Source organism: Chiloscyllium plagiosum, chromosome 3 (assembly GCF_004010195.1).
Source record: "Chiloscyllium plagiosum isolate BGI_BamShark_2017 chromosome 3, ASM401019v2, whole genome shotgun sequence".
In the NCBI taxonomy this organism is placed as follows: domain Eukaryota; kingdom Metazoa; phylum Chordata; class Chondrichthyes; order Orectolobiformes; family Hemiscylliidae; genus Chiloscyllium; species Chiloscyllium plagiosum.
The window spans coordinates 62,674,054-62,689,309 of NC_057712.1; the positions used below are offsets into that span (position 1 = coordinate 62,674,054).

At 41.4% G+C, this 15,256-nt stretch overlaps 1 protein-coding gene across 1 annotated transcript in view; it reads left to right on the forward strand.

The window, feature by feature from the left end:
* The first annotated feature begins 1,151 nt into the window (after positions 1-1,151).
* Positions 1,152-15,256, forward strand: part of tnfrsf21 (tumor necrosis factor receptor superfamily, member 21) — a 39,282-nt gene continuing 25,177 nt past the window's right edge. The window contains exon 1 of the mRNA XM_043683193.1: positions 1,152-2,041. Within this exon, the coding sequence (XP_043539128.1) occupies positions 1,958-2,041 (84 nt within the window). The 5' untranslated portion in view covers positions 1,152-1,957. The remainder of the gene's footprint in view (positions 2,042-15,256) is intronic.

The window sequence follows — 15,256 nt, forward strand, 5'->3', positions numbered from 1 at the left end:
TGGAAGGCAATACAAGGCTTGGATGCTTTGTGCATCTAGGTAGGCTCAGAGTGACTGAGTGCTATAACAGTGTGTGAAGTGTTTGCGGGTGCAGTCTGGTTGAGTAATGGACTTGTTGTGTGTCCCAGATGAACATGGTGTCCTTGCTGCAACTCAACAATGATAGCTGCTGGTACAACTTGATTTGCAGCAGACTCCTGTAAGTGGATCAGAGATGTGCTGTAACGGTTCTTAGAGACTGACACATATTGCATGCTAACATTTGTGGATGTCGGGTGCATGTGGCAGGTGCCAATGGAGTGTTTCCTGAGATGTAGTGCCCAGTGCTCAACATGGAGGTCTTTTGGAGCAAGCTGAATTCTCCAGGTGTATGGATAAAAGCAAATTACTGCAGATGCTGGAATCTGAAACCAAAAGAGAAAATGCTGGAAAATCTCAGCAGGTCTGGGAGATCCGCTTTGACAAAGGGTCAGTTAGACTCCAAATGTCAGCTCTTTTCTCTCCTTATAGATGCTGCCAGACCTGCTGAGATTTTGCAGCATTTTCTCTTCTGGTCTCCAGGTATGTGCTCTAGTTGAGCTTTGTGGACATCTACCTTATTTAGGAAGATAGCGCAGTGATATATTTTTCAGTTTTTCAAAGATAGCATGTTGAATATTACTGAGCTGAGTTTCTCCAGGTGTGCAAGTTTTTATTTTAAATAATATTTGATTTATTGAGGCTTAGGTCCAATTATAATTGAAGTACTATGTTCAAATTTCATCCCTGCTCCTCCAGAGAGACAAATTTTCCTTTAAGAGTCCACAACAGATGCATCAGATAGTGGGATTTAGAGTATTAAATATGAGCACGTGTTGCAAAATCAGGGATCTCAGGAACACAGGGAAACAATTTCCTCTGAAGGACCCGTAAAATTTAGTTCCCCATAAAGCTGTGTCGTATTAGATGGGGCTTTCAACACTGAGATAGATTTGATTTGAGTGAGGGAATAACAGATATATTGATAAGGTGGTAAAATGAAGTGGAACTAGATTCTACATGACGTAATTGAATTATGAAACAGGTTTAAGCCTGATCGGCTTTCGACTCGTGCAATGTTAATGTGGAATCTCTTACTTAAGCATGCTCTTGTTTCGAATTTTGAAGAAGTCACACCGGACTCTGGGACGTTCAACTCCGTTTCTCTGTACAGATGCTACTGAGGTTTTTTTAAAAATTCCTTGCTAAAGTTGGAGCACCGAGATAAAACTTCAGTTGTATCTAAGGCAGAGCATGCAAAATACACAACTGTCCTGTAACTAAACAGGAAGCGACGAGGAACGTCTGCCATCGAGATCTGAATACCAGGAAAAAAGGGGGATTTTTGTAGGGATTTTCCTTTCTCTTCTCCGGGCAGACTGTGCGATCCGGTTGTCTCTGCGGTAGAGAGGAGGAGGCAGAGGCGCGCGGCCGACGGATTGGCAGTGGAGTGTTGCCCGGAAGGTTCTGTGGATGACGCGAGGCGCAGGCCCCGCCCCCTCGCTCCACCCTGCGCTAGCGGTAGCGGTAGCAGCAACTTGTCCATTTTCATTCAGCATCAGTCCGGAGCTCGTTTGTGTCGTCTGTGCCCAACCACTGCACATCGCTGGAGCTATGGGAATAAATGCAACCGACATTGAGGACCAGTCGCTTCTTCCCTACTATTTGAAGCCCGTCGACCTGGCGAGAGGTTTCTGCCGCGGTGCGGCGGCGGCCGCCAGTAAAAACGAACAATAAAAACCGAGATCTAGTCGGCGGCCGTCCATATGGGGGGGTGGTTGCCGATTCTAGCGCAGTAGAGCGGGGCCCCGGCACAATGCGGAGTGAGGCGACTCGCTTCCCACAAACACGGTAAAATGAAGCAGGGTGTGTGCTATGGACGCCTGGCAGCTCCGGCAGTGGCCACCAGCGAACTCTTCACCGCCTAGCCCTGCCAGCAATGGGAGCTTTTAGCTTGTTGTGGTGCTTTCTTCCTTCTTTCGCAGCTTGGACCGCAGCGACGATGCATTGGAGCATTCTGACGGTAGGCGCATATGGATGAGCGGTCGGTTGTTTACCACAAGCTCTGGTGTCTGGATGTTGGGGAGGCAAAGACGTGTTTCGGTTTTACAGATTTTACTTTTCACTTGGAAAACCACAGATTAGAATAGCTTGAGGTGTGGAGGGCTTCATGATTTTCCGTTTGAGGACAGATTGCTAGAATGCGTCTGGGCAGGGTTTTTCTTGACACCAGGATGGCGCACCGGTTCCAATTCGACATCGGGGATAACGATACTTACGTACTGCAGAAGATAGCAAAGCTATATATTTTTATGACCGATGTGTTTTTGTGATAGTTTTTTGGATATTTTAGGTACATTTTTAACTTCGTCTTTCTTTCAAAAACAACTGCTGGCAAATTTTGCTGGTTTGCAAAATAGTGCAAACTTGCTGAGACACTAATCCTGTAAACTAGAACTATGAAACATTTCATCTGATGTAATGCATTTGGCGACAAATATATGTCAGGTTGTTGCATCAAATTATTGATGTTTGAAGAAACAGTATGCCCTTGGTAGTCTTAGTTGCCATTGACCTGATTTTTAAGTGGGAAAAAAATAAACATTTTAAATCCCTTGACCTGACAATTCTTCTCTGTTTCAGTGCCACATTGGGATAAATTTTGGGCTGTTTGGTATACATTGTCTGTATTCTGGTGAAACTTATTCAAGATTCAGTGCTTTTACAACAAGGCCAAACCTATTCATTGCACAGCTTCAGCTTAAAGCAAGTGTACTGCTACATACATTGGTGCAATATTTTAGCAATATTTTCCCCCTTTCAACTTTAATATTTCAATTCTTTGACATGGCTATGTGCAATTGATTTTTTTTTAACAGTTCAACCATCTGCTTCTGAGAATCAGAAGTTTCTAAACACGTTCTTTTTTTGGGTAATTCTGTATCATTATATTTTAAATTTTTATCTAATTATAACACATGGGTGATTTGGCTCAATCTTTGTGTTGATGTTTGGTGTCAATACTCAGCAAGACTTTCAACATTGATACAGCCAAAATAGCACTGGAGCCTTGATTCCAGAAGTTCCATCCCTGATTTTAACTTATTATTATCACAGTGGGGCATATATCCATGTAAAGTTTAATTGATAGCTTCTGATGGTTGTCAAGCTTTTGTGGAGCGGTAGTTATGTCAGCATTTGATGCTTGGGCTGGAATTCCCCCCTCCACCCCCACCGAAGTGAAGAGAGAGAGAGAGAGGTGCAAAGGAGAAGCATTTGGGTTGACTCTGGAGAGATAGTTTCCCCCATCTACCACCTTTTGATTTAATCCTCCTTCCTCCTTTCCCACCCCACCACAAAGGGCAAGAAAGATGGCTGGATTCCAAACTATATAACCAAAGTGACTTGCCTCTTGGTTTGGAGAGATGATGGGAGATGTAATTGCTGCAACCTGGGCATAATGGGAGGGAGGGTTGCAAGAGGATGGCCTCAGAAAGTGATACCTTGCTCTTGCCTTTGCTCCCTGCAGGATGAGGAAAAAAATATTGTCCTTGCTATTGGATCCCCTGAGAAGTAGGCCTGTAACTGCTAGCCTCTGATTGGCTTCCAATGACCCAGGATGCCAGTGTCTAGGCCTGTAATCAACGAGAAAACTCACTGAAGCTTGCCAGTCTCCTCTTAAGCTTTTGGTGTGAGTGTATATGAAGAGTGCAAGGAGAAAGGGTAATGTGTAGGTGACATATGTGCGTGTGAGTTGAAGCCAAGTTTTCACCAGGGTTAAGAGGCTGTGTAGAGGGGTATATACTTGCACGGAGGACAAGGACCATGGAAACAGATTGGGGAAGCATGAGTTGGCATGGCGGGAGTGTAAGGTGAGTGTGAGATGAGAGCTGTTTGGCTTTTTTCTGTAATTGTGTTTCAATCTGGAGTATTGAGTTAGACCTTTTATAACAGTCTGCCTTCACACTTGGCTGTGGCTGATGTTGATGGACCTGATTCACATTTACACATGCTTTGCATTATCTCTTTCCCCTATGCCTCCCAAACTCTAGAAGGAAGGTTTGGCTTGGTGGGGAGAGGCTTTCTGTCAGGAAATAATTGATTCTGCTCTAGATTAGATTAGATCCCCTACAGTGTGGAAACAGGCCCTTCGGTCCAACAAGTTCACACCGACCCTCTGAAGAGTAACCCACCCAGACCCATTTCCCTCTGACTAATGTACCTAACACTATGGGCAATTTAGCATGGCCAATTCACCTGACCTGCGCATCTTTGAACTGTGGGAGGAAACCAGAGCATCTGGAGGAAACCCACGCAGACACTGGGAGAATGTGCATACTCCACACAGTCACCCGAGGCTGGAATCGAACCTGGGATCCTGGCGCTGTGAGGCAGCAGTGCTAGCCACTGTGCTGCCCTGTAAGAAGTCATGTTTCACTATTCCTAAATTTCTATACCTATCTTGTTTCCATATCGCTTTATGCAATTTTCCTTCTACCACTTAAATTATCAACCACATTTTGGTAATTGCTTCACCTATTTTTTTATTTTTATTTATTTTTTGTTTGTGGAGTGAAATGAGTAAGAAGAATTGTTTTAAAATAAGGGACTGTGGAAAAAAATTGCTGCTCTTTCACAAACAAGTTGCTGGAGCTCATTATGAATGGGTCTACACTGCTGCCTTGTTTTAAGCACTGAGAAGCAGTACATGGCATGGCTCTGGGATATGTGTGTGTGTGAAGAGGTAGCTGGTTGATTTGTAATTGTGACCATTTCTGATTGTTGAAAGTCATCAGCTTGTCAACAACTCTCTAGCTCCTAGGCAGCTGAAGAGCTTGTGGGAGTGAGCAAGACAGTGTGAGAAGTCTTGGTATTGCTGGAAGAGTAAGTTTCGAGTCTGTGTGTGTCTCTGCAGTGCCTGAAGAAAGCCAATTAATATCTCTCATCATTTGCGATAATCCATTGCCTTTATCCAGAAGTGAGCCAGAGACTTTGTAACATACCAATTGTCGTTTCCTCTAATAAAGATTGAAGAACAACGTTTTAAAAAGCAAAATGAACATTTCATCGAACTGTGAGGATTAGTGCTCTTGGACTGTTCCTCCACCCATAAGTGCAAAGGTGTTTTGTTCGGGTGGGGATTTTTAAGTGGTTTAAAGTTTCAACTAGTAGAGTTATAGGTTGGGGGTTCTTCATTTTGTTTCATGATTAGAAAATAATCATCTGTGAAAAAGTTTTTATTAAGTACAGGAACTTAGTCACTGTTTTCTGTCAAACTGATTTCATCAGGCAGGTGTGTTTGGGGAATTTGTGTACTTTGATTCACTTATTTTTATGGAGCTCTAAGGAATGGTGGAGCTTAGAAATCAGCACAGATGTCTGTGGATCATAACGCAAGCCTAACTTAGTAAGTAGTTCCACAACCTCAAGTCTTTGTGAACAACATGTTTTACTTGATTTCAAGCTCCATATTTAATTATTTATCCTTCAATCAATAGCAAGCTTTTTCAATGTGTTCTCTTCCTTCATTTTCAGTGTTTGGATGAAGGTGTTTAATCTACTTAGCATAAGGAAATTACAGAAAGAAAAAACTAAGCAGTGTACAAGTGGTTAACTCTACCATTTCTTTTGGAAGTCATCTTTCTGTAGTATTGTGTTTTTGGAGGGGGGGGGGGGGTGGTAGGAGCAAAACTACATACAGCACTGAATTGAGAATTTCTGAGATTTTCTCATGGCATGAAGTCCATCAAATTATATGCTTTCCATTAACCACAAAAGCCCATTATTCCATTAGTTTTATGGCTTGAGAAATGCAAATGGTGCTTTTAACAGCTTTCCCTTATTACAGACACTTAAATTTCTCAGCAACAATGCTGATGCCTCCATTTTATCAGCCATTTTGGAGGCTTCCTCAGAAAAATTTACTAAGTTTCCAAGTTGCTAATTTGGATATTACTTTGTGCAGCTTTACCACTCATATTTCCAAGTATTTTGCAAAATTGCATATCTTTTTAAATCAGGTTTTCAATCAACTTGACCTTTTTTTAATTTCATGCCCATTCATCAGCTCGGATACTATCATTCTGGTACTTTTGTCTTAAGTATTTCTGACGATTAGATTAGATTAGATTACAGTGTGGAAACAGGCCCTTCGGGCCAACAAGTCCACACCGACCCGCCGAAGCGAAACCCACCCATACCCCTACATTTACCCCTTACCTAACACTACGGGCAATTTAGCATGGCCAATTCACCTGACCCTGCACATCTTTGGACTGTGGGAGGAAACCCACGCAGACACGGGGAGAACATGCAAACTCCACACAGTCGCCTGAGGCGGGAATTGAACCCGGGTCTCTGGCGCTGTGAGGCAGCAGTGCTAACCATTGTGCCACCGTGCCGCCCCTTCATCCATTGTATTTTTCCTTTCACTATACGTGTCACCATTTCCATAGACTAATTTGTTAAGTAAAACAAAATCATGACGTGTAGGTTTCTCATGTTGTAGGTGTAGTGGAGGATGGAAGGGGTGAGAAGAAGAGGCAGGATGGGGTGTTGGATGAGGGTTATAGTGGAGAGGAGGAAGGTAGGGGGTATTGGATGAAGATCATGGTGGGGGTTGTGAGAGGAGGTATGGGATGTGGATGGAAAGAAGTGAGTTGGGTGCAAAAGGGGAAGCAGAGACACAGGCAACAGTAGGGAATGTGAGGGGTATGGGAGTGCTGGGGCCATGATGGGAACAGGAATACAAGCGAGGAATTGGGTCATGGGGGTGGGAATGGGAAATGTGTTGGAGAGAGTAGGGGATGACATTGGTGGAAGTGAGTGTGGATTGTGTGGGCAGGAGGAGAGAACTGGAGCAAGCTGGAAAGGGAGTGAGTTTGGGGGCTGTCAGGAGTGAGGTCATTCCTGATGAAGCGCTTTTGCCCGAAATATCAATTTTGCTGCTCCTCGGATGCTGCTTGACCTGCTGTGCTTTTCCAGCACCACTATAATCTTGACTCTAATCTCCAGCATTTGCAGTACCCACCTCCATGTAGGAGTGAGATGCAGGTGAGGTCATAGAATGGTAGGGAAGTGGGGGTCTTGAGGGCTGGAATGGAGAATGGGCAGGAGCAAGATTTCCTCTGAGCTGCGAGGCCACACTGTTCCTCAGAGGTCCCGTGTGTGCCATTCAGTTAGCTGGCACATTGACTTCTTGAGAGAGCTTGAGGTGATGGTTGGGCAGGGTGGAGATGGGAGTATGAGTGTGTGAGAGTGAGTGGTGAGGGTGGCAGTTTGGGTGAATAGATGTGTGGAGGGAGTAGGTGGACTTAATGAGACTAGCACATTTGCAATGTATTTTAAGAATTCAGAATGCCATATTGATATGCCGTGTCATAAGTTGATCTAAAATATGCGAAATTTAATAGCAGTGTTATTTGGTCTTGCTGTATGGTTTGCATCTTAGATCGCTAACTTTGAAGTGCTGTTTATATTTATGTTTATATTTATGAATGCGATGTGGGCAGGACCAGCCTGTGTTGCACATTGCTCACTTTACTTGAAGGTGGCAGTTAGTTAAAATGGGATCACATTGGAAAATAATTTACCGTAGTCCTTGGCTTTGCTTTGTTTGTGCATGATCCAGCAAGGTCATGTTCTGTTGTACCAACTCCATCCCGTGTTACATGTGCTGAGTGAATTGCATACTGAAATGCAAAGGTCACTTTGATCATTTGATACAAATATGTTGGTCCAAAATCTTGATGGGAACAAAAGATAAACAAAGGGAAAATCAATGCTAGTGCATTTGAGTCTAATAATTAGACCTTTTTGGAGCATTTGTATTTCACTGCAGATTATGAAAGGTGCTATAATTGCATGCTTCTTCATCAAGAAAAAAGTTTATGAACATTTTTGTCCGGCTCTCTCTTGACAAACATCTGTGAAAAAGCCATGGGCACTGATACTTTACGACAGTAAGATGGAGGAGCAGAACTAGGGCATTGGGACCATTGGATCTCATCTGATAATCCGAAACTCCACTTTAGTGCCTGGTCCTCATAATCCTTGATTCCCTTACTGAGACGTTTTTTAACAATTTCCGCTTTGAATATACTTGCCCCAACATCTGTAGCCCTGTGGAGGAATGATTTCTATCAAACCTGAGTGTTAGCCTGTTATGAATTGTAAATGAGGATCCCCCAACCCTACATGTACTGCAGCTTTCAGCAGCCTTCTCCATTTAAGTTTTATTCTGATCTCCCATTCTTCATGCCAAACTGCAGAGCCTCACTCTTTCTTTCCACTTTATATTCCATCTGTCAAGTTTTTTTTTCACATTCAACTTGTCAATATCCCTCTGTACACTATGATGTCCTCAAGACTTGCTTTCCCACTTTTGTGTCATCTGCATACTTGGAACATAGTACATTCACTTCTGTTATCCAAGTCATGAATATATATTGTAAATAATTGTGGCTTAACACATTGATTCCTGTGCCACTCTACTGGTTAAAAATTGCCGTCCTGTATCTCATGGTGAGCTAATCCAGTCTTGTATGAATGTCCTACCCAATGTCACGTCTCAAAAAGCCTTATGTACCAATTCTGAGCAAATGCTTTTTGGCAATGCAAACGTACCTACTTATTTAATTTTATCTATCCCACTTTCTTACCTCCTCAAAGAATTCTAATACATTTGTCAGGTGTGATTTCCCCCTTCATGCAGCCATGCTGTCTTTGCTTGATTATATTATGTATTTCCAAATGCTCTACTGTGATGTCCTTCATGTAGACTGTGACATTTTCCCAAAGACAAATGTTAATCTAACTGGCTGAGAGTTTGTTGCTTATTTTTGTCTCTACCCTTTTGGAATAAGTGTGCTGTGTGGTAGTTCTCCAAACCTCTAGGACTTTCCAAGAATCTAAGGAATGTTAGAAAATTATGATCACTGTGTCCACTATCTCTTGTGACTACTTCCTTGAAAATCCTAGGATACAACAAAGTAGGTTCAAGGGACTTAGTGACTTTTAGCCAAGTTAGTTTTCCTTGGAATGTTTGGTGATTCATTTTCTAGCTTTTCTTTAGTGTTGTTTTTCAGTTTCCATTTCCCCCGTCAGCTCCTTGATCATGTAGTAATTGTAGGAATGCTAATTGTGTCCTTTTACTGTGAAGACTGATGCAAAGCATTTATTAAAATTGTGTGACGTTTCCTAGTTTCCTGGCCTATGTTCATTTTGGTCCCCCTCTTCCTTGATTGCAGTGCCTGGTAGCTGAGGTTCCATTTTAAATATAATGCCTTTTCAGGAACCAACCATAGCAAGCCTTGGTGAGCATGCTTGAGTTGCAGCCAGATGCAAGTTAGCATATGTTGAGTTTACACCATGAGCTGGGTTTCTTGCAGTGCTGTGTATGAAAAGCTGCATTATTTTGATATTTTCACAGTTGAACTGCCACCTGACCAGTTCCTTCAAAGATCTTTCAGGTAAATTGGAAGTTGGTATTAATATTGAGAGCTCGGAAATGTTAATGCCAAGAATAAATTTGTGTGAATTATAGGATTATGTTGTGTGGTGGAAATAATCTTGCTTTTATCGTTGATTAAGTGTTATTTGTACATTAATCACATGTGGTGAATATGTTAGCACAGATTATTTCATTTTTGAACTGTTAATTGTTTCTTAGAACCAAACAAAGAGTTTTACTTTGGAGGTTAAGATTGCTGGGGTTGGAATAGGGGGAAGGAAGAAGGGTGAACATTAGGGAAGAAGGGGAAAGCAGTCTTCAGAATATTTGTCTGTTCAGGTGGGACTGGGCTGAAAACCAATGACACTATCTCAACTGCTGTCCTGTTCAGATTCAGCAATTTAGTGGAGGTGAGGAATCAAAGCTGCAGCCTAGTTTTTTTTGCTTTCTTTTGTGCTTTGCCTGTACTTGAGATATAAAGAAGACTTGTTTGTTACTTAGAGCATATCTGTACGGGGATTGAAGAATCTGTTGTATTTGAATGGGTTCTATCAGCATGGTAACAAATTATCAGCAAGTCAATTAAGCCAACTGCCAAATGCTCTTGTTTGGATGTATCTGTTCACGTCCCTTCTGAAAGTATCAAAGCAGCCTTTTACTCTTCTTTCTTCTCTGAAGCACTCATTATAATTTACTTCTTTGACCAGTTTTGTGGCCATTTTCTGGAGGCTTGTATTATCTTATACTACAGCTTTACAATATATTTTATGATGCATCTTTCCATTTACTTTTGATGGACATGCACTAAATCAAAACTGTTGGGGATGGGATAACTTTATCTGGTGCACTTACATGGTTTGAAGAGACCACTCTGAAAGACAGGTTCTGCCATAAGTTCTCCATATGAAATGATTACCAGGTTGTTTGTACAGCTCCTCAAATGCTTCATTCGGAGCTAGATTTTTGAAAATTGCATCCTGAATTACACAAGAATCATCAAAAGTGATATCACACTTGGTCATATTGATGAAAGAATTGTTGTTTGAAGGCATTGCTTTTTAAGGTAGTAGGTGTAAATTAGTTATTTTGTTGCATGCTCTTTTATTAAAATGTCTGCATGTCCTTATTTAGTGGACTGATGCAAGGAGCCATTAAAAAATGTTAGAGTGCACATCGGGCATTCAGCTCATTGTCTGCACTGGCTGACTAAGCTAGCCACCATTCCAATATGTTGAAGGCTCCAGGTGTGGGCCCAGGCTCTTGCTCTCGCTCTCTCTCGCTCTCTCTTTCCCCCACCCCACCCCCCCGCCAAGTAATCAGATCTCTCTTCCTGGGGACACTGGTATCCTATTTGCATCAAAAAAGCCCCACACTATTTTATGCCACCTCAGTGAATTCTCCTCTGAGCCTTCCCTTCTAAAGCAAAACAATCTTGTCCTGCCCTATCTTGCTTCATCTGCAATTTTCAACCTCAGGCAACATTGTTGTAAATCTCCTCTACTGTTCTAGAGCAGTTATATCGTGGCAACCAGAACTGGACACAAAATTCCAGAAGTGGCCAAACGAGTGTCTGGTGTGGATCAGGCATGATCTTATGAAAATATCTTGTTTTTTATTCAGTACCTTGCCTAATTAAGCAGAGCATCATGTGTGCTGCCTTCACCACCTTCAGGGATAGGTAGATATGCACTCCAATATCGATCTCTCTCTGTGTCTCTGTCTCTGTCTCTCTGTGTGTCTCTCTGTGTGTCTCTCCTTCACTGAATTCAGTCCTATTTATTGTATATTCCCTTGATTTGCTTGCCCCCTCTAAATGCAAAACCTTGCACTTCTCCAAATTGTATTTCGTTTGCTACGTTCCTGCAACTCAACCAAACGTATGTTGTGATTTAATTTTGTCTTTTAACTGTGATCATCCAAGTTATGATTGGTCTCATATAAGCTGGAGATGATGAATGTTGATTGTTGAACCATATAGGGACTGAGTCATTTTGACTAGTTCCATGTGCACTTTGCATCAGTAGTTTCAACAGATATTTAGGCTATTGAAGCTTTTGTTTTTGCCAAGTTATGACTCTATGCTTAACTGAGCAAGTGTCAATGTTGAGTCTGTTTTGGCATGTTTGTTGCTGTATCTGACTATATTCAAAGATGCATTGCAATTAATACTTTTAAAATATATTTTAAACAGTGTGAAGGATCCATACCACAGAGTATATTTAAAAAGCCTATTCCTGATGAAGAGCTTTTGCCCGAAACGTTGATTTTCCTGCTCCTCGGATGCTGCCTGACCTGCTGTGCTTTTCCAGCACCACCATGATCTAAACTCTGGTTTCCAGTATCTGCAGTCCTCACTTTTGCCTATTTAAAAAGCATGCTGTTGCTGATGGCTATTCTTTTAATGATTGCTTTGAAGTTCGCATTTTTAGCTGTCGTTATTTCCTGGGGCGAGTGAAATTTCATAGTGGTCAAGAATTGGGAACCTAGTTCCAATTTGAACCAAAATGAGGACAGCATTATGTTGGGAGTTAAAAACATACAGAATTGAGTGGAAACTGCCTGAATTGATTCCACATAAGTTCTTCATAACAAGTTTAAAGTATAATTTTAATTTTAATCCCATCAGATCCTTTGAACCTAGTCTCCAGAGTTGAAAGGGTAAAGTTCTGATTCATTGCTTCACCTTCTACTCTGGAGAGCTTTCAGTTATTTTGGAAAAAAACATTTGTTTCAGAAGATGACTTGTTCCAAATTGAGAATTCAAGAATTCTAAGCTAAACTTTTGCATATTGCATAAATGTCAGGTTACCATATATTGATAAGATGAGTTCTATTGTGGAAATCTACTGTTAGTGCACACCCTCCTGTTAATTTAGACTTAAGCATATGACTTTGGTTTCATCAGTGTACTTGAAGTGAACATGTGCAAGACATAAAAATTGCAAGTTTTAGCTCATTGCAATGTGTTATTTTCTTCTGTAAGAGCTGAGTATCTGATGGAATTGTGTGCAGATTTTTTAGTTAACGAAAATTATCCAAGCTATTGACCATCTTGATATCTCCACTGTTGCTAATTATTAGACTGCTTATTCGACATTCTGTGGTGAGTAAGCAGAAATATCCTTGAATTCAAAATTAAGAAGACGGAAATCATCACAGTAATGCTTAGGTTTGCTATAAAGAATGTCCATTCATACACAAAGATCTATTCTCTGCAAACAAAAGGAAACTGTTCAAGAATTGCACTTTGTGGGACCACTTGTAACTTTGGCTTTATCCATGGCACCGTCTCAGTTGGTTGGACTCCAATTGTTGATCAAGAACTATTCTTTGCTCCTTGGTGTAACTTGATGTGATCCTTTCAAAACATGGCAGGCTTGCATTTGGCTGAATGTGTGCAACGTGAACATTTTCAGTTTTAACAACATTCAGGATTGAGGTGGTTGTTTTTGGTCTCCCCTACAAACACTATTCACTTACCACTAGCTTCATCCTGTCCTCAGCAATTGTCCAAGGTTAAGCCAGTCTGTGCATGACATCATTGTCACATTTGGACTTGAGACAAATTACTGAACAAAAAGATGTGCAGGTCAGGTGAATTGGCCATGCTAAATTGCCCATAGTGCTCGGTGCATTAGTCGAAGGGAAATGGGCCTGGTTGGGTTACTCTTCGGAGCTGAAAATGTGTTGCTGGAAAAGCGCAGCAGGTCAGGCAGCAGGAGAATCGACGTTTCGGGCATAAGCCCTTCTTCAGGGGGGCTTATGAGGGTCGGTGTGGACTTGTTGGGCCAAAGGGCCTGTGTCCACACTGTAGGGAATCTAATCTAATCTAATTTACACCATTGCTCAGACCACCTATTTCTACCTCTTAGACTTCCCTATTCCACTATATTTGGATTATTAACCCTTATTTCCCCCTGTGAACTTGACACCATCTAAAACTTATGACCTCCATAGGCAAGCAATATTTTGCTTTTAAAACCTGCATCATTGTTTTTGAATGTTTCCATGGCTTTGCTCCTCACTCTGTTTTTAATGTCCTCCAACAGTGCTTTGAGATGGCTTTGCTCCTCATGTTCTGGCCTCTTGCGCATCTCTAATTTTAATGTCACTATTGTTGCGGCAGTGTCTTCCATTGCCTTGGCTCCGAGCTCTAGCTGTGCCTCTTTGCTATCTTTCTTCCCTTCATTCAGGCATTCTTTAAAATACTGTCTCTTTGACCAAACTTTTGATTATCTAATGTAGTATTTTCCAATGTCACAATGTGATACCTTTTGAAGCAGTTGAATGTTATGTAAGTACTATTGAAAATATTCATTGGCACTGATGTGACTGTGAGCAAAGCTTTGTTTTTGCTTTGAAATGTACTTCTACAAAGCCCTGCCTTGTTCACGTACAATAGGCCTTCCAGTTGTAACATTTCTGAAATTTGAAACATTGTGTAAAATAAGAACACTTGTGCAGTTCTTATCAATGATAACATGAAAACAACTTTAGAGGTGGTTATATTGCTTCCAGTTAATCTTTCCTGTCTGTAATATTACTGATGTTTGACACCCTTTATGGTTACTGCAGGGTAAATGTTAACTTGGCTTTCTCTCTCGGATAACTTAATTTCATTTTAGTGGTGTTTGTTATTGTTTCGCCTCAAAATCTTGACTCCTCGTCATTTGTCTTGCAGCCTGAGAGTCATAGAGTCATAGAGTCACAGATGTACAGCCTATAGTTATGTAGGTCTGGGAGTTTTGGATCAAAAGTTTGTTGACTGTCTTAATTACTTGTATCATTGATTGATTCATGTGTACCATTGAATACAATTTGTTTTAGTAAGAATTGAGTAATTGGACTTAGAAAATATCCACTTTTTGTTATTTGCATTTTCATTACTTCATGGTGTGCGTGCGCTGCATCTTTGGCCTAGTTTTCTTGCTGCTTATGATTTGAGAGATAAAATCTGCCGCAAGTCACGTTATAAAATGTACAGGCATCCTCAACCATGTGCGTGCTTCTTGTCCCCATTCTCATTTCATTTTAATAGTAAAGCATCAAATATAGTTTGTGCTCTTCAAATTGTGACACTGAAGAGAAAACAAAATAGGCTTTGCTGTCGAACCCTTTGTGACCAAGATATCCTAGTGTACTCCCATCAGCAATGAAGCAATATTCAAGTACAGTCATTTTCATGCTGACAGTATGATCATCACCAGATACTCTGTTTTTAGTCATGTTTAAGAGATAAATATTATGTACATAATCTCACTAGCTGTTCTTCCAAATTGTGCTGTGGGATCTTTACATTCACCTAAATGGGCTTCTTTTAATATTTTTTTCCAAAAGTAGTTGATTGTAGCAGTATAGCTCCACCTCCATAATGCTCTGAAAAGCCAACAGGGATTAATCTTGTGCTTAAGTGGGAAACAATGCAATAAAAATGAGGCAAAAACAAAAGTTGCTGTAAAAGCTCAGCAGGTCTGGCAACATCTGAAGAGAATTCAGAGTTAATGTTTCAGGCCCAGTGCCATTTCTTTAGAACTATAAACCGACCGATTTCCCACAGCTACCTAGATTACACCTCCTCTCACCCTGCCCCCTGTAAAAAAACGCCATTCCGTATTCCCAATTCCTTCACCTCCGCCGCATCTGCTCCCAGGAGGACCAATTCCAATACCGAACAACTCAGATGGCCGCCTCTTTCAAAGACCGCAATTTCCCCTCAGACGTGGTTGACGATGCTCTCCACCACATCTCCTCCACTTCCCGCTCCTCCACCCTTGAACCCCGCCCCTC